This window comes from Pithys albifrons, chromosome 33 (genome assembly GCF_047495875.1).
Source record: "Pithys albifrons albifrons isolate INPA30051 chromosome 33, PitAlb_v1, whole genome shotgun sequence".
NCBI classification, from domain to species: Eukaryota; Metazoa; Chordata; class Aves; order Passeriformes; family Thamnophilidae; genus Pithys; species Pithys albifrons.
The window spans coordinates 923,886-943,297 of record NC_092490.1 but is presented as its reverse complement, the minus strand read 5'-3'; the positions used below and the strand labels follow the sequence as shown (position 1 = coordinate 943,297).

Below are 19,412 nucleotides of genomic sequence, written 5' to 3'. Positions count from 1 at the left end.
AGAAAGATTGAGGTATTTTTTGAGAAGAGTCAAGAGATTTGGAGTGGAATGAAAGATATTTTAGGTAGAAAGAAGGAAATTTTTGGTGGAATTAAGAGGATTTGAGATGGAAATAAAAAGATTTTGGGAAATTTAGGTGGAATTAAAAGAATGTTGAGTGAAATACATAGGATGGGAGAGGTTTTAGATGGAATTAAGGGAATTCTGGCCAACATTAATGAGGATCTTCAGTAAAATTAAGGGGATTTGGGTTGAAATTGAGGATTTTAGAGCAAATGAGAGGAATTTTATGTGAATTAAAGGAATTTTGAATTGAACAGGCTTCTCCAATGTGGGTTCCCCAACGGTTCCCAAGTCCTGCCACCAAATCTGCTCCAGCGTGGGCTCCTCCCCACAGCCCTGAATGGGCTGCCACAGGGTCTTGGCATCCTTTTGGCATCCCCTGCTCCAGTGGGGGCTCCTCCCCAGGCTGCAGGGGGGTCTCTGCTCCATCCTGGACTCACCCACAGCTCACAGGCCCTTCAACTCAAGGTCACATGCACTTCCAGCCTGTCCAGGGCAGCAGCAATTCCCAGGCCTCCTGCCAGCCCAGGCACATCCCCAGGGCTGTTGTCCAACATTCCCAGGCACAGCACAGTGAGGTGGTCAGAGCTGAGCAGCTCAGCAGCAGAGACACCAACAGGCAGCCACCAAGGAGCACCAGACTGTGATACACAGCCAGGAGCCCCAGACAGCACCAGTAGCTGCAAATTCCATCAGCACATCCCAATGCCATCTGTTGGTATCTCCAACACTCCCAGCCCCACTGTGGGCACCAACAAAGGCTGGTGTGGTTTCACCCCATCCAGCCCCCAAGCCCCTCACAGCCACTCCTCACTTTCCCACCAGCAGGAGCAGGGAGAGAAATGGGAGGGAAATGCCAAAAAACTCATGGGTTGAGATAAAGACAGTTTAATGAGGACAAGCAAAAGCTGCACACACAAGGAAAACAAAAGAAGGAATTCCTTCTCTGCGTCCCATGGCTGGGCAGGTGTTCAGCCCCTCCGGGACAGCAGGGCCCAATCCCACAGAATGGTGATTGGGAAGACAAACTCCATCACTCCAAACATGTCCCACCCACCTCCTTCTCCCCCCACTTTATACCCTGAGCATTATTGCCTGAAATGTCTGTGGACAAAAAGACTCCAGGCCAATTTCAGTGGGAGATAATAGAGCAGCAGCTTTAATGAGCACCCAGGCTCACCCAGGAATGCCCATCCACGCTCCTGCCCCAGCACTGGTTTCATGGGTTTATAATAATGTCTGTCCAATCCCTGTTCACTCTCCCCTCAGTCCTGCCCCGTTACGCCCCCAGCACACCCATCTGGAACTGAGTCTGGGGGAGTTTTTGGACTCCCTCTACATCATCTTCATCTCCCTCACAGCACACAGGGCACTTGAAGGCTTCCAAGTGTTCTGGGCTCGGAGGTCACTCAGCCTATGTTTGTGTCTCATGGTGCAGGCCTTGAGGTGCTTTTCAGCCTTTACCTTGAAAACAAGACTAAACAGCTCATGAAATCTGGAGGGGTTGATGTGGGGTAAGGGTTGGTGTGCATTAAGACTGAACTTTAAGCTACTAGAAATACTGGCACACTAAAATCTACATTCACTATAGCTCACTATAGCTACTTCTAAAATCTATAAATTTAAAAATCAAAAAACACTTTGAGTCATCAGTGTGATGTTGATTCCACTGTCTGGGTAAAGGTGTGGGCTCCAGTCCCCACTGTCTGCTTTGCCTGGGCATTGGTCAGACAAAGGGGCAACTTCCTCAGTTCTTAACCCAATAGAAGGAGAATTGAGGAATGGCACTGGAGATGTTATTGGCGTGACACAGGTTGAATTGGGAAAACAATGAAAATTCATGAGTTCCTCTATTGCCAAACTCCACTAAACCTTTTCTATAGAAAGATGAATTAGAAAACCTGAGGAAGAAATTTTTTTTAAAAAATGGGTATTTTGAAATCATAATTTCTGGGACTACACATGTCAGTGGAGCAGCTCTTCTTGGGCAGGAAATACCTCCAGTCAGCAGCCACATCCCAGCTGAAGCTGAACATGCAGTTGTTCCTGTTGCGTGGGCCAGTGGAATTACAGGAAAGTTGAAAAGGGCAGAACTCATAAGAATTTCCCCTAAGGCAGGAGCTGATAAGGCAAATCCAGTATCCTTTGAAATTAGAAAGCCAAGTTGGATTGGTTCCAATAACAGAGAAATTTGCTAAGCATGGTTTGATTGTAGAATCTAAATCCAGGTACCCATAAAGAAAGAAATGGGAAAGATTATTGATTAGTTTAGAACTTGAGAGAAACCCCTTAAATGATAACCTGGAGTAGCTGGTAGGATTAGATTTAAAGGTGCCTTTTTCTGCATCCCCTTGAGAAAGGAAAATCTTTGCTTTGAGTGAGAAAGTCTGGAAACTGGGAGGGAAGAGAAGAAGCCACCTGTCTCCTCCTGAGCCATGAACAGTCCATGAACTGCCCTCCTGGGAATGGCAGGGTCATGTTAACTATGGATTGCTCAGAGAACCCCCTCAGAAAGTCCCGTCAGAGACTTGATAAGGACATGCAGATATACTGGCAACTGTTGAGAAATGCCATGAATATGTAACAGGAATGCAAGGATGAACAATGAATACTGATGAAATGCTGACACATCAGCTGCAGTGAAGATCCCTCTGTGTGCACATTGGGAACTGATTCCCAGGGCACTCAGCATGCTGTGACCATGTAGGGAGTCATGATATAGACTGTCTGACTGCTCAAGCTCACCAGTTGGGTCTCAGAGGTTTCTTTTGAGAGCTGGTTTTAGGCATGAGATGGCCCCTCAGAATTCCCCCAGTGGGGGGAGGGAGGGGGGACCAATAAGGGTCCCCATTCCCAATCCAATCTTGAGGCTGGTTCTGCCCATCCGACCCCCAAAATCGGCCTCAATCCCAGCCCCGCATGGAATCAAGCAATTTAGGGGTGTGATCAAACAAATTGGGGTGGAATGGGGAGTGTTCTTTTTAGGGTTATACATTTCTTTGGATTGAAAATATGAAAAGCCTTGAGACAAGACATGAGGCAAATGGGCTCAGCTCGATGTGGCTTTGAGCAGAGCCTGGAGAGCTACAGTGTCCATCACACTGTTTTCCATCTGCTCTGGAGAGATTTCCCTGATTTGTTCACATCTTGGAGAACCAGATTTGGAGTTTCTGTGCTTTCTCCTGAAAGGGAGATATTAATTTTTGTGTGCCATTGCTCAGCCATACATTCCAGGCCACAGGACTGAAAGAACAGGATGCTTCCCTTCATGTAGGTCTTGTTCTAATGTCCTCCCTGAAATGTGCACTGGGAACAGTCTGGGGTTGATGTGAGGGCTGAGAGCAGTCCCGAGCCCTGCAGCAGCCCTTGAGGGAGACAAGGAGCCTTCCCAGGGGCTGCTCCTTCCCCACAGCCTTTCCCCCCAGCCCTGTCAGCAGCTCCCTGGGCCGGTTGAGAGCTGCCCCTGGCAGGCAGCAGAGTCTCTGCCCTAGCACAGCGCCCTGGGCTGCAGGACCCTGCTCTGCCCCACCGCCGTGGGCACCCCTAGCTGAAACCCCTGGCTCCACAGCTATTCCAAAGTGTCCCCCAACAGCCCCCTCCTCACACATCCCATCAGCTGGGCCTGGGCCAGCTTTAGGAGATGCCTCCAGGAGCTCCCCAGGGCACTGGGCACAGCCCCAAGCCTGACAGAGGATGGTTTGGATGATGCTCTCGGGCACAGGGTTTGACTCTTGGGGATGAGACTCTGAGGGTTGGACTGGATGATCCTTGTGGGTCCCATTCCAACGTGGCACTTTCAGGGATTTTGTGACACCAGCTGGGCTGGTCCCAGTGTATGAGTATCCTCATCTCCCAAAAAGAAATGTGGGTGGTCCCTGTGTGGGGAGGGCTCCCAGCCCCACCCCAGCAGGCCTGGAGGAAGGGAGAATACCCTCCTGCAAGGTGGCATGTCCATCAATTTTCGGTCAAATAAAATAATAATAATAAAAAAATGAGTCGCGATAAGGTGAATATGTTTGGGTTGGGAGGCCTATAGAGAGGCAGAACAACAAAGAATTAGAATTATGGAATTATTTAGTTTGGAAAATATCTCAAACCCCATTGAGGATTCCTTTTGGCCACCAGAAGAATTAAGTGAGGGCAGGGGAGATTTTTAGGGTCAAATGTCAACAAATCCCCCTTCCCAATGAATTTCACACAAGAGTCTGTGTCCCCATGTGGGATGGTTTTGACTTAGCAAAATGCCAAGTAATCATTTCAGAGGTAAAATCCCCCGATCACCCCTGCCCCTTCACACTTTCCCCCAAAAAAAAAACCCAACCAACAACTGACCATAGTTCAGTAGAATTTGGTATATTATCCGAAGAGAAAAAAAAAATTAAACAGCAAATAAAATACAAACTGCACACTAAGAATAAAAGGTAGCAAGAGTAAACAGAAAAAAATTCTACTTTCCTAAAAAAGATAATAAACTGCTGGAGAGCCTTGGTATCTCCCCAGGACCTCTGAGGTTCACCCCAAGTCTTTGCTCATCCATCAGGAAGAAGAAGGAAGACCCCTCCTCCCTCTCTTTTTCTATCTGAGGTGACATCAGAATATGGTAGGCAATATCACTGGCCTTTAGAAGTCAACTGGTTTGACCTGGTTCAAGTCAGCTGATTGTCCAAGGCCTGCACTAGAAAACAAAGCCTAAATCTGGGCCTAACTAAACCCTTGACACCATGGATGTTCCTCCCCCTGTGTAAATTCAAGTGCCCACAGAGAACCAGGGGGATGAGAACACCAGCCAGGTGTGTTCCTAACGTGGATCACTGGGAATGTGGTTCAGCAGTTCTGTTCAAAACGTGGCTCTGGAGATGGGTGATGGAGTTGGAGCAGCAGTCAAAGCTCTTCCCACATTTGGGGCACGCAAAGGGCTTCCCTTACTGGTGGGTGCGTTGGTGTTTGGTCAAGGTAGAGCTCTGGGTGAAGCTCTTGCCACACTCGTCACACTTGTATGGCCGCTCTCCAGTGTGGATACGCCGGTGGGTGCTGAGGTTGGAGTTCTGGTTAAATCTCTTCCCGCAGTCGGTGCAGCGGAAAGGCCTCTCCCCGGTGTGTATTCGCTGATGCCTGAGGAGGAGTGAGCTTGTCTGAAACCTCTTCCCACACTCAGAACACTCGTAGGGCCTCTCCCCAGTGTGGATCATCTGGTGAATGACAAGCTCAGAGTTCTGCCTAAAGCTTTTCCCACATTTCCAACAAAAGTAAGGCCTCTCTCCAGTGTGGATACGCCGGTGAGTAATGAGGTGGGAGTTCTGATTGAATCTCTTTCCACAGTCGCTGCAGCAGAAGGGCCTCTCCTCCGTGTGTGTGCGCTGATGAACGAGAAGATTGGAGCTGGTCCGACACCTCTTCCCACACTTGGAACACTCATAGGGACGTTCCCCGGTGTGGATCTTCTTGTGTTGCTTAAGGCCGGAGCTCTGATTGAAGCTCTTTCCACATTCCTCACATTTGTAAGGCCGTTCCCCAGTGTGGATGTGCTGATGGCGAATCAGATTTGAGCTCTTGCTGAAGCTCTTCTCACATTCCAAGCACTTATAGCGCTTCTCCCTTCTCTGAAGTTGCTGCTGCACCACCATGTCAGAGCTCTGGCTCAATCTCTGACTGCCTTCCCCGGACACGTTGGGTGTTTCCTCCTCAGATGTCTCTTGGCTCGGCTTGGAGCTCCTCTTCCTGTGGGATCGCCGTGGCTTTTCCTCCCCAGTGACTTCCTGCACCATGGCACGGTTCAAAACAGCCTCTGCTGTGAAGTTCTGCCCGAGGGATTTGTCCTTCATGCTCTCCGTGCTCAGCTTGGGGCCTGGGGCAGGAAGGAACAAGGACACTCAGGGCATTTGCCTCCGACCCACAGGGAAGGCCAAGGACATCCCCCCAAACCCGGCCCTGGCAGGATGGCGTCGGCAGCGGGGTTGTCCTGACCCGGGGCCATGCTGGGCTGGAAGATGCAGCACAAGAGAGGGGCAAAGGCGCACTGACTTCCTCCTCACCTGCCTGGGGGTCCCGGGGCATCTTCATCTTCCTCGCAGCCTCTTCCTGCATCTTGTCAAGGTTTGGAAAGGAGAATTCCTGGTCTGGGGTAAAAAAACAACATCTTAGCATATTGGTTGGGGGTTCCTACTCTCAAATCTATCTCTAGAAACACACCAGTGTCTCAGTTTGAGATAATTTGCAAGCGGGAGTCACCGTGGAGAGAAGTCTCCTGCCCCAGGATTCCTTACTCAGGTTTCTGCAATGCAGAGAAAGTGGAGAAACACATCTTCTTTACCAAAGAAATACTGAAAACAACTCATGAACTGGGCTAAACAAACTCAGGAGGAGAAACTTCCCAAGCCCAGCCCACTCTGTCCAGTCAAGTTAGTGCCCAGCCTCCCCCTCCCATAAAACACACGTGGCCACAGCACAGAGACAGAATGGCCCCCCTTCCATAGGATTCACCTTCCCCACACCGAAAACCCTGGCAGGAACCTTGAGAGTCAGCACTGCAGTCAGGCTGTGCTGCTGGGACAGGCAGTCAAACCAGTGGTCCTCACCCAGTGGTGTCTGTGGTCCTGTCCCAGTGGTGGTCACAGCTCAGATCCTTCCAGAGGGTGGTGGAAGCTCCAAGTGGGGAGCTGTGCTGGTTTAAAGGTAAACTGGCAGGAGAAATGAACACAACACAAAGGAGATTATAAGTCAGAGTTACAATTTGATGAAAGTATTACAAGAAATGCAATGACACAAAGTGAAAAATTGGGTTTAACCCACAAAAGCCCTACAGTATAACCGAGCCCCCTGGGGCACAAGCACAAAGGGGTTTGTTAGCCCCTGTGCTGAACCCTGTGTGTCTCCCCCAAGTCCAAAGGAAAAGTGCAAAGTGGCAAACCTGTTGGTGCAGCTGACAGTTGCAGTCTGGTGGAGAGTGGTGGTCACAGACTGGTTGAAGGTGGTGGTCTTCTCCTATCGAGGTGTTGGTCCTCCTCTCAATCCAACGAATGTCCCCTGAGGTCTTCCCCCAGGATATGTACCCCAGGGAGCAGCCAGTCCCTCCCCCTGGGCGGGGAGTCACACAATGGGTGATTAACTCTGGTAGTCAGGGGGTACTTTGGAACCCTTGATGGCCCATTAGCAGCCACGCCCCCTCAGGCTGGGTGTCAAGGTGCTAACGACTCCCTGCAGGGGAGTTATCCCAGCTCTTATCTCACACATGTCTTTCACACCCAGCTCCCAGCCTGAGGGGTCAGCTGTGCCCTGGGCAGCTGCTGCAAATGCTCCATTGTTAACAGTTTTTGGGAAATGAATAGAGGCTGTGGAATACACAGCTTTGATCATCCACACAGGGATAAACTGGTCCCACCTGCTGAACTAGGACATGTAAGACAATTTTTAATTTTTTATTTAAAATTTTCAGGTACACAATGAGCAGCATCAGCCAAGATTTCTAATTGACAGAGGAGTCTTTTTCCTAAACTGTGCTCATCTGAGAGAGTTTCAAATCACTCATTTTGCTTTTAGGTTTATTAAATGATTCTCATTCTTGATGCTTTTTTTTGGCCATCACCTACAGACTTGCTGTTGTGGATAACATCGATAATAGGAAAGCAGAAGAGAATTAAATGGAAAGACAAATGAGAGCAAAAGTTATTTCTCTCTTTCAGTATTCTCTGAATTTTTTATACTAGTTTTTCTCTTTTTGTGGAAGGGTTCAGTGTCCTCCCTCCTGTGAGGGATGGTAAACACTCATTAAACACTGAAAATGTTCTGGCTGAGCAAAGGCAGAAGTGCAAGACCAAGCCTCAGCCTGCTGAGAGCTGAGGTTTGGCACTGGCTGCCCCAGAATTCCATATAGAAAATAAGAACAATAATAAATTTAAGGTGAGATTGAGACATTTTCAGTGGGATTGGGCTGCTTGGAGGAGACAGATCGACCCTTCTCAGCTTTTGGGGTGCAAAGCTGTGAGAGACTGGAATGTTGATGGTTCAGGGCTCCAACAATCTCCAGCTGCAAAAGCAGTGGGTGCTTTGCTACCCATGGGCAAAGGAAACACGGAGGAGCGGAGGGGGGAAAACCCACCCCTGGAGGGGACAGGCTGGGCTTGGAGCTAGAAAAAAAAGTGGGATTTTTATGCTTTTCTATCACTACAGACAAGAACCAAAACTGCTCCAAACCTACTTTCCATGCACACAAAACTGTTCTAAACCCTACATCTGCAGATATATTGAGAAAGTAAATCTAATCTTCCCCATGGGGTGGAATAAAAAGTATTTGGGTCGTCCTCACCTTCAAGGGTCAGGTCAGGTGCTGGACATTGGAGAAACTTCTGGCAGCTGCTCACAGAACCCCTCCCTGAAGCCCCTCCCACTACCAAAACCTGGTCTAGCTAACCCAATGCACTGCCCAGCATGGAATACCCAGAATGTGGATCTGCAGTTCTGTGCCCAGCATGGATCACCTGGAACGTGGGTCACCAGGTCTGTGCCCAGCATGGATCACCTGGAACGTGGGTCACCAGGTCTGTGCCCAGCATGGATCACCCGGAATGTGGGTCTTCAGGTCTCTGCTAAACAGGGCTCACAAGGAATTTTGGTTATCAAGTCTTTAACCACTTTGTCCACTGATGCTTGAGGAGGTGTGAGCTGCTCTGAAACCTCTTTCCATATTCCAAGTACTTGCAGGGCAGTTCCCGATGTGGATTTGTTTCATCTGCTTAAATACTGCAAAGTAAAAAAACCCAACACTTTAGGTTCAAATATTTTCTCCAAATAAAATTAAAACTTTTACAAGTTAGTTGGTTATACCAAAACCTGTTTCTTTTTTTTTTGGTTCTTTTTTTCTCTTTTTTTTTTTCGTATTCTATCTAATTGTTAAGAGGTGCAGAAAGAGATACAAAAAGTTTGGGTAAAATCCAAGGTTGCTTTTAGAAGCTAAGAAAAATCTTACCACCAGAAGCTACTTTTTTCCTGAGATACCCTGTGGGGGAAAACAGTTTCTACCTTTTTTGTTTTCCTTCTGTTTCTCTGCCATTTGTGATAGATATCTCTGGCCCCAACAGGCTTGGAATGCTGTCTTTGGATATGTAGAGTTGTTGCTCAGGAGAAGCTGTTTTAGCCTTTCTGGGCTGAGCAAAGTAGGGTCCTTCTGAGGAGGTGAGAGAGGGGGAATTAGGGAGAGATTTTCCATTATGGTAACCAGTTTGCTCTCCTTCATTTTCCCTCCCCGAATTCTCAAGGTGCCTTCTCTGAGTTTTCATAGTGTTCCAAAAGGTTTGTACGTGATTTTTGGCAGGCAGCTACGAGCCCAACAGCAGGAACCTTTATGGCAGGCAGGCTCCAGCAGGATGCTCTGGCAGGAAGGTTGTTTGGGAGCTTTAAGTAAAATGTTGACAGAAAACCTTTCAATAGGATGTTTTTGGCAGAGAAACAGTGGAGGAACATTGTTCCTTGTAATTGTGTATTATGTGAGTGTCACAGGGGACACACAGGAGTCCCCACTGATCTATCCTGGGGCTGGTTCTGCTCCTCCCAACCTCAGCTCCTTCCTGCAGGGTCCCCCCAGGTCTGTTCCCCACTGCCCTCTAATAAATTGAACTGGTAAGAACTGGGACGCTTTACTGGGAACAGTGGAATCAGGTGGTGTTAGAAAAAAATCAGGGGCTGTGGGGAAATGCAACCCCTCTAAAATCAGCACAGGGATGGGGGTGGGTGGTCTGTGCTGGGCCCGAGGCCACAGGGAGGGGCTGTGGCTGCTGATGGCTCAGGAGCTCTGTGGGGAGAGAAAAGGGGTGACACTGAGGTGGGGGATCCCCTGGGAGGGCACACATGGGGGTAGGGCAGGATCCACAGCAACCTCCTCCCCTTCTGGCAGAGGGAGAAGCTGAGCCCCAGAACCAGGAAGAGGAAGCCCAACATGAAGTCCCTGATCCCTGTCAGTGTCTTGCTGCAGGCAGCACGTGGCAGCTCTGGGTGGTGTTGGGGTTCTGGACCTTCCAAAGCTTCTCACTGAGCCTCCAGAACATCCTCAAACCCCCTGCCAGTTGCCCTCAGCTCACCCAGGACCACCTGGAACCTCTTCCCACCCCCTTTAGGATCCTAAATCCTCCATCCCACATCCCAGCTAGGATGATCCAATCTCACTCCCAGCAACCACAGGGTTCCGCCAAACTCCTTCCAGTTCTTCTCACCCCACAAGGACTCCCAAAAGCCCCTTGGAATCCTTTCCTAGCAAACCCTGGCTGCTCCATATTTCCCCTCCAATTCCACCCTGGACCCTTCACAACCCATTCCAGTATGCCAAGTCTCCTAAACCCCTTCACAGTAATTGCCCAATGACCCCAGTTGCTCCCATGGCTTCTCACACTTTCTTCCATGACTCTCTAATCCTCTTCTGTACCTGTCCATTCCTTCCCCAAACCCCCCTGAGTTACCAATAGGCTCCACAACCTGCCTGCCAGTTTCCCAAGGCTTCCCCAACCCCCTTCCCAATTATTCCCAGGATCCCCAGCCTCCCTCCAAGTTGCCAGGCCATACCCCAGTCTCAGGTGAGGGGGTGCTCCAGGCTGATGTGCCCCACCCAGCAGGTGAAGGTGATCCTTCCTGGGGGGGATTTCCAGAATCACCAGCAGCTGGTGGGTCCAGTCCTTATTGGGGACCATTTTTGTGGCCACCAAGGGCTCTGAGAGCTCCTGCCCACCCTGGAACCACCTCACCTGTACCTGGGCAGGGTAGAAATCCATCCTGGAGCAGAGCAGGGGCCTGGGCAGACTGGGAGCTCAACAGAATCAGTGAGGTGGAAAAGCTGGTGGGCACTGGGAGAGAGGGAAGGGGGCTGCAGGGACACTCAGAAGGACTGAGAATGGTCTGGGAAGGGTTAGGAGGGGCACTGAGAGAGACAGGGGACATGGGGTGACACATGAGGCTCCCTATTCATTATTCATTCCTGGGGACGGTCCTGTTCTCACTCCCCAACCCCGGACCTGCCAATCTCTGCTGTTTGGGCAGGATCGTGCCCTACGTTGGGGCTCCTGGGTCCAGAGGAGGAAGGAGAACAACAGGTTTGGTGCCCAGGATTGTGTCAGGAGGTTCAACAGCCTGGGGGGTGTGTAATGGCCTGACAGGTTTCTCTCTGCCTTTGGCTGTGGGGTCTGCAGGGAGCAGTTTCTCCTGCCCTGTTTGCACTCTGGTGCTGCCCCAATGCTGCACCCCTGGACAGGTGGATGTTTCTGACCTGAGGTGTTCTCACACACACCAGATATGCATGAGGGGCACTGAGGTGTGTTTTCCTTCCCCAAATTCTGTGTCTTGGCCCTACCTGGTCCTTTCCTGGAGCATCTCCTGCCAAACTGGATTCTTGCCTGGTTGCACAAGAGCAGAAACCGGGTCATTTGCAGTGGCACTTCTTGGGGGACCTGCCCTGGTCCCTGTGGCTCTGCCTGTGGGGACAGGGAGGGTCTGGGGATGTTTGCTCTTCCAGGATCCCAGTTGTTGTGGTACAACTCTGTATTTGGTACCACAGTGAACTTCTCTGATCAAGGTTGGAAAAGATTTGCAAGTTTGAAAGATTCCCAAGTAGGTTGATAGACAAGGAACAGAGCTGCATTTTGGAAGATGTGAAAAAACCTAAAATTCTAGATTTATCAGTAGCAAGACAGGGCCCAGTCAAGCCTTCAGGCTACATACTGGGTCATTACAGAACCCTGGGAGACACAGAAATGTTTGTGTCTCCACAGTAATGACTCTGTGATAACTGTGATAACTCCCCTCTGGAGAGCCATCAGCACCTTCACACCCACCCTGAGGGCTCATCTCTGCTAATGGGCCATTAGGGACTGGAACAAGTGGCAGCTTCAATAACCCAGACCATCAAAGAGTCCAAACCAATCCCATGACTCACAGGGTCAAAAAACTTATTGTGAAAGTCTCCACCCTGAGTGAAGTACTGGGCAGTCCCACTGGAATCTGAGCACCAAAAATCTTTGGGTTTGGAGATTTCTGGTATCATTATATCCTAGAATGTATTGTTATCCTTCCTTTAAAAATTTCTTTGTGACTCTTCTATGCTGGGCTGGAGGTGGCAGGAGAAAATGCAGAGAAGGAAGGAGTGGTTACACAGAAATCTGAAATAATCCTGTCTTTGCAAGATTGAGACAAAATAATTGTATTTTCAGATAAAGGGAAAAAATAGGCCAAAAGGATGCAGCAGGAGCATTGCTTGCTGTTGAGCTCCAAGACAGGCTGCAAATGGTGGCACTGCTTTGCTGCTGAGCATGGGCATGTCTGAGAGATTCAGGTGCAGCTTTGGAATGTGCAGGAGAGAGGGACAGTCTTACAGGGAGATTTGCAGGATGTAGAACCCGTAACAAGGCCTTGTAACTCAAACTTCCTGTGTTCGGGGGAGGAGCTGAGAGACAGTGAGCCAGTCTGTTCTTCTGGGAAAGAGCAAAACATCAGGTTTGCATTGACAGCTGATGATGAGGAAGGAGCAGATTGAGCCTTAATTAAAGCTGAAACCACCAATGTGTGGCAGGGTCAGCAAACTGCTGCTAAACTGGCACCATGTGCAGCTCCCAAGATATCAAAGCCTGGCCCTGGATCAGGGGAGATGGAAATCCAATCACTATTAATGCAGTGGGATGCTGAGGGGCTGGAGACACTTCCCAGGTGGCACAAAGTTAAACCACTGGAGCAAACAAAGCACGTGTTATCTGCCCAACTGATAAGGTCAGTTCATGGCTCCAGGGGGAGAAGTAGAAGCCTGCTAAGAACCTTCAAAGAAACCCAGCACAAGGAGCAGCTCTTGCTGATTTTTTTCTAGATGTCTGACTGTTTCTGAACAGGAAATTAATGGGAGGAGACCCACTGAAAAAATGGGGCAGAAAAAACCATCAGTGCATAGAGCACTACATGGAAGAGGAGTTAAAACTCTACCTGAGAGATCCCAAGTTCATGCAGTCAAACCACTTGATTCACTAAGGAGTAGAGTTTTTGGGGAGGTTTGTGTAGTTTTCTTTTTCCAGGAATTCCAGCACTCCCCACTGAAGATCAAAGGAACCATCTGGGACTGGGGGAACTGCCAGCAGATGTGCAGGAGAAGGCTCACAGAAAGCAGCCAATGGGTGATGAGCATCTTTCCCTCAGGATGTGTCACCTGCTGACTGTCAGCATTTCAGACTCAAGTTGCTGCTTTAGGAGCATTATCCCAGCCTGTCATGGAATAACCAGTCTGTACTGGGTGAAATTTTCCACTTTCTTTTAAGAGTGACCTGCCAACATGTGAGATGAAGCTGTTTGGAATCAAGAAAACTTTTATTTGCCCCAAAATCTGTAACAATATTTTTGTTCTTTGTTGGTGTTTTCATTGAGAGGGATGCATTGGGAGATCAAATATTAGCGAGACTATATTTAAAAACCCTTTTATTAATTGTTATTTAAATTTCCTAAATTAATTTATTCTTTATGTTAAAAATGTGGAATGGAGTGGAATAATCACTTAGTCTTCTCTTATGGAGAGATACTTAAAGTTCAACCACTTGAGAAATAAAAATATCAACCCAGTTTAATTTGGAAGTTTGAACAAGAGATTATGCATATTTAAAGTCATACAAATATGTAACAATATTCCCAGTTCTTCCTCAGAAGTCTTCACATTTATTATGATGATTTGTTTAAATTTTACAGAGATTTTCACATGTGAACTAAAAGATCTTAACAGAATAAAAGAAACTATTCCATGGGAAATGATTGAGACCCCCTTCCTAAATCAGAAGGAGTTTCAGCTTTGGGCTGCAAATGGGACATGGATAAAATACAGGAAAACCTTTTCCCAGCTCCCAAGACCTGTGACCATTTTAGGAAATACTTGCACTCTGCACCACTGACATTTCTCACTTGTGGGTGCAGCTTTGTGGAACATTCATTGGAAAGGAATGTTGTGAAGATAAATTGTGACAGAGAAGAAAATCCCAGAAAAGTCGACCTGGACTCTGTTTTGGGGGACCCTCAGCACCAAGGAGACAGCAGATCCAGACCCACAGGACACCACTGGGTTCCATGGAGTGGGGATACATTTCCTGTTTTAACTTTTCTCTCTCACCCTCTTTCCCTCCCCCTCTCCTTTTTCCTATTTCTTTCTATTTCTCTTTCTTTGCCTCACATTTACTCTTAAATAAAATCCATCCTCTTGACTTTGGCATCTGGTCCTCTTTGCACCTTAATTTGGGGAGAGGCATTTCTAATAATTTTAATAACTGGATGATAACCCCAATCAGAGCCCCTTCACAGCACAGATGGAGAGAAAGTCCCCACAGTGCACCTGAGAGGTGTGTCAGGGGAAACCGTGTGGATCAGTCCTGTCTCAAGCAAAGGCAAACCCATCTGTGGGATTGATTTTGATCCAGGACAAAGTTGCACTTGGTGGGTAATTCAGGAAAAACAGGAAAACATGGTGTGTACCTGAAGAGGACCTATTTGTGGTGTAAAACTGCCTGTTCCATTGTTCCTATTTGTGTATAATATTGGATAGAGAGGTGCAGAGTTAATGTGTTATTCAGGGCATACTGGGGAAAAGGGAAAAAAAGAAAAGGGAATAGAGTCGTGGATAATGTCCTGGGTGACACAAAACTTCTGATATCCTCCTTCTCTTTTCTCTGTTCCCCCAAAATGCCTGCTAATTGGGAGTGGGAGGGGAATTTGAGATTAAATAAGGGTGGTCCTGTTCTCCTGGCAGAAGAATGTGTGCCCAGGTGTGAAAGGCTGGAATGCTGATGACTCAGACAGTGCAGGTGGAGCTGATGATGTGCAAAGTGACCCCCAAGGTTCTGAGGGTGTGCACACCTGCCAGCTCAGGCTCCAGGTAGGTGTGTTTTCCTCGGCCTTGCACAGGGACTGAGCTGTGATAACTTCCCCCTGGGAGCACTGAGACAATTCCCACACATGGCCTGGAGATTTTCACCTCTGCTAATGGGCCATCATTGATGCACCCAATTTTTTTCTCTACATCTTTTAATGTCCGGATTATTTCAGATTTCTCTGTAACCACTCCTTCATTCTCCACATTTTCTCCTGCCACCTCCACCCCAGGGGTAGAAGGGTGGCTAAAAATTTTTGAAAGGACAACAAAATATTTTCTTTCCATTGGCTGCCCAGCACAGCCATGTTCACAAAAAATTCCTGGAGAAGAATCTGAAAACCTCCCTCAGAGAGAAGCTGAGACAAATTTTCCAACAGTTCAGGAGTCCCTACAGAAGAAAAGGAACAGAACTGCATTTTGGAAGATATGAAAACCCCCAAATTTCTACATTTATCAGTATAAATACAGAGCTCACCCAATCCCTGAGGCTACAAGCTGGGTGTGAGAGAACCCTGGGAGGCACAGGAATGTTTGTATCTTCACACCAATGACTCAGCTGTGATAACTCCCCTCTGGGGAGGCATCAACACATTCACACCCACCCTGAGGGCTCATGTCTGCTAATGGGCCATTAGGGGCTGGAACAATAGGCAGCTGCAATGACTCACACCATCAAAGACTCCAAAAATATCCCAGGATTCACAGGGTCAAATCACCCATTGTGGAAGTCCCCACCCTGGGTGAGGTGCAGGGCATTCCCACTTGAACCTGAGCAAGTCAAATCATCAGGGACTGGCATTTCTGGTATCACTATTTGGATCCAGAGAGGGACGATAACTTTAACAGAACTGCAACAGCCACTCATGACCAGACTACAACGTTCATCCTCACCAGAAGGTTTCCTTTCCTTTTACTGGGAATTCAGGGATACCACGTGGCACTCAGCACAGGGGCTAATGAAGACCATAATGTTCATGCCCCAGGGGGGTGGGTTATACAATTGGTTTTTTTGAGTGTTGAAGCAAGTTTTTCTCTGTATAATTGCATTTATTGTAATCTTTCTAATAAATTGCATCTCTGACTTTTAAACTTTCTTGACTCAGATTAATTTATCCCTTACAGCATAACCTTTAAACCCTGTGCCCCAGAGCATCATCCAAACACTCCTGGACTCAGTGAATGACTTTTGAAAATCTAGGGAGGGAAAACGAAAGAGAGCAAACTGGTCACCCTATGTTAAAAGCTCTCCCTATTTCCCCCTCTTTCACCTCCTCATGAGGATCAGACTTTGCTCAGCCCAGAAAAGCTAAAAAACAGCTTCTCCTGAGCAACAAATCTACATGTCCAAAGACAGCATTCCAAGCCGTCTAGGTCCAGAGTTATCTACCACAAGCACCAGAGAATCAGAAGGAAAAATAAAAAGGTAGAAACTGTTTTCCCCCACAGGGTATCTCAGAAAAAAAGTAGCTTCTGGTGGTAAGATTTTCTTTGCTTCTAAAAGCAACCTTGGCTTTTCCCCAACATTTTTGTATTGCTTTCTGTACCTCTTAGCAGTTAAATTAAAAAAAAAAATAGGAAAAGAAAGGGAAAACAAACAAACAAAAAAAACAAAACAGGATTTGGTATAATCAACTAACTTGTAAACGTTGTAATTTGGTTTGGGGAAAATATTTGAACCTAAATTGTTGGGGTTTTTTCTCTACAGTATTTAAGCAGATGAAACACATCCACATTGGGAACTGCCCTGCAAGTACTTGGAATATGGAAAGAGGTTTCAGAGCAGCTCACACCTCCTCAGGCATCAGCGGGCAAAGTGTTTATAGACTTGAAAACCAAAATTCCTTGTGAGCCCTGTTTAGCAGAGACCTGCTGACCCACGTTTCAGGTGATCCATGCTGGGCACAGACCTGGTGACCCACATTTCAGGTGCTCCATGCTGGGCACAGACCTGCTGACCCACATTCTGGGTGTTCCATGCTGGACAGTGCATTGGGTTTGCATGGCCAGGTTTTGGTAGTGGGGGGGCTCCAGGGGTGGGTTCTTTGAGCAGCTGCCAGAAGCTTCCCCCATGTCCAGCACCTGACCCGAGCCCTGAAGGTGAGGGTCACCCAAGTTCTTTTTAATCCACCCCATGGGGAAGATTAGATTTACTTTATCAATATATCTGTAGATGTAGGGTTTAGAACAGTTTTGTGTGCATGGAAAGTAGGTTTGGAGCAGTTTTTGTTCTTGTCTGTAGTGATAGAAAAGCATGAAAATCCCAATTTCCTTCCCTGTCTCCAAGCCCAGCCTGTCCCCTCCAGGGGTGGATGTTCCCCTCTCTACTCCTGGGTGGTTCCTTTGCTCATGGGTAGCAAAGCACCCACTGCTTTTGCAGCTGGAGAGTGTTGGAGCCCTGATCCATCAACATTCCAGTCTGTCGCATCTTTGCACCCCAAAAGCTGAGAAGGGTCGTTCTGTCTCCTCAAAGCAGCCCACTGAAAATGGCTCAATCTCACTCCAAAATTATTATTGTTCTTATTTTCTCTATAGAATTCTGAGACAGCCAGTGCCAAACCTCAGCTCTCAGCAGGCTGAGGCTTGGTCTTGCACTTCTGCCTTTGCTCAGTTAGAACATTTTCAGTGTTTAATGAGTGTTTACCATCCCTCACACGTGGGAGGACACTGAACCCTTCCACAAATGCAGAAAACTAGCATAAACAATTCAGAGAACACTGAAGAAAGAAATACCTTTTCCTCACAAATGTCCGTTTCACGTATTTCTCTTCTGCTTTCCTATAATCGATGTTATCCACAACAGCAATTCTGTAGGTGATGGCCTAGAAAAGCCATCTACTTGAATGAGAATCATTCCATAAAAGTAAATCAAAAAGGAGGGATTTGAAACTCTCTCAGATGAGCACAGTTTAGGAAAAGGGTTCCTCAGTCAATTAGAAAACTTGGCTGATGCTGCTCATTCTGTGCCTGAAGTATTTTAAAAATTAATAAAAATTCATCCTGCATGTCCTAGTTCAGCAGGTGGGACCAGTTTATCCCTGTGTGGATGATCAAAGCTGTGTATTCCACACCCTCTATTCATTTTCCAAAAACTGTTAACAATGGAGCATTTGCAGCAGCTGCCCAGGGCACAGCTGACCCCTCAGGCTGGGAGCTGGGTGTGAAAGACATGTGTGAGTTAAGAGCTGGGATAACTCCCCTGCAGGGAGTCGTTAGCACCTTGACACCCAGCCTGAGGGGGCGTGGCTGCTAATGGGCCATCAAGGGTTCCAAAATACCCCCTGACTCCCAGAGTTAATCACCCATTGTGTGACTCCCCGCCCAAGGGGAGGGACTGGCTGCTCCCTGGGGTACATATCTTGGGGGAAGACCTCAGGGGACACTTGTTGGATTGAGAGGAGGACCAACACCTAGACAGGAGGAGACCAGCACCTTCAACCAGTCTGTGACCACCACTCTCCACCAGACTGCAACTGTCAGCTGCACCAACAGATTTGACACTTTGGACTTTTCCTTTGGACTTGGGGGAGACACACTGGGTTCATCACAGGGGCTAAGAAACCCCTTTGTTCTTGTGCCCCTTTGTGCTTGTGCTGGGTTATACTGCTTGGGTTTTGTGGGTTAAAACCAATTTTTCTCTTTGTGCCATTGCATTTTTTGTAATATTTTCATTAAGTTGTAACTCTGACTTATAATCTCCTTTGTGTTGTGTTCATTTCTCCTGCCAGTTTCCCTTTAAACCAGCACACCTCCCCACTTGGAGCTTCCACCACCCTGTGGAAGGATCTGAGCTGTGACCACTACTGGGAGAGGACCACAGACACCACTGGGTGAGGACCACTGGTTTGACTGCCTGTCCCAGCAGCACAGCCTGACTGCAGTGCTGACTCTCAAGGTTTCTGTCAGGGTTTTGGGGTGTGGGGAAGGTGAATCCTATGGAAGGGGGGCCATTCTGCCTCTTTATTGTGGCCATGTGTGTTTTATGGGCGGGGGAGGCTGGGCACTAACTCTTTTGGACAGAGTGGGCTGGGAAGTTTTTCCTCCTGAGTTTGTTTAGCCCAGTTTATGAGTTGTTTTCAGCATTTCTTCTTGGGAAAGAGTTTGGGTTTTTTCCCCCTTCCTTCCAGATGTATTTGTTCACTCTCTCTGCATTTCAGAAACCTGAGGAGGGTATACTAGGAAGAAAATTCTCTCCACGATGACTCTCTCTTGCAAATTATCTCAAACTGAGACACTGGTGTCTTTCTAGAGATGGATTTTCAAGTAGAAACCCACAACCAACCTGCTAACATGTTTTTTTTACCCTTAGATCGGGATTTCTCATTTCCAAACCTTAACAGGATGCAGGAGGAGGCTGCAAGGAAGAGGAAGATGCCCCAAGACCCCCAGACAGGTGAGGCGGAAGTCAGTGCCCCTTATCCCCTCTCCTTTGCTGCATCTTCCAGCCCAGCATGGCCCCAGCTGCAGGACAGCCCCGCTGCCGACG

The 19,412-nt window shown here is 47.9% G+C and overlaps 2 protein-coding genes across 2 annotated transcripts in view; one reads left to right on the top strand and one right to left on the bottom strand.

Moving 5' to 3' along the window:
• Positions 1 to 19,412, top strand: part of LOC139684162 (uncharacterized) — a 1,455,962-nt gene that overhangs the window by 548,926 nt on the left and 887,624 nt on the right.
• Positions 1 to 19,412, bottom strand: part of LOC139684161 (uncharacterized) — a 1,434,678-nt gene that overhangs the window by 589,074 nt on the left and 826,192 nt on the right. Inside the window, 1 exon segment of the mRNA XM_071579762.1 lies at positions 4,990 to 5,661. Coding sequence (XP_071435863.1) covers positions 4,990 to 5,661 — 672 coding nt within the window.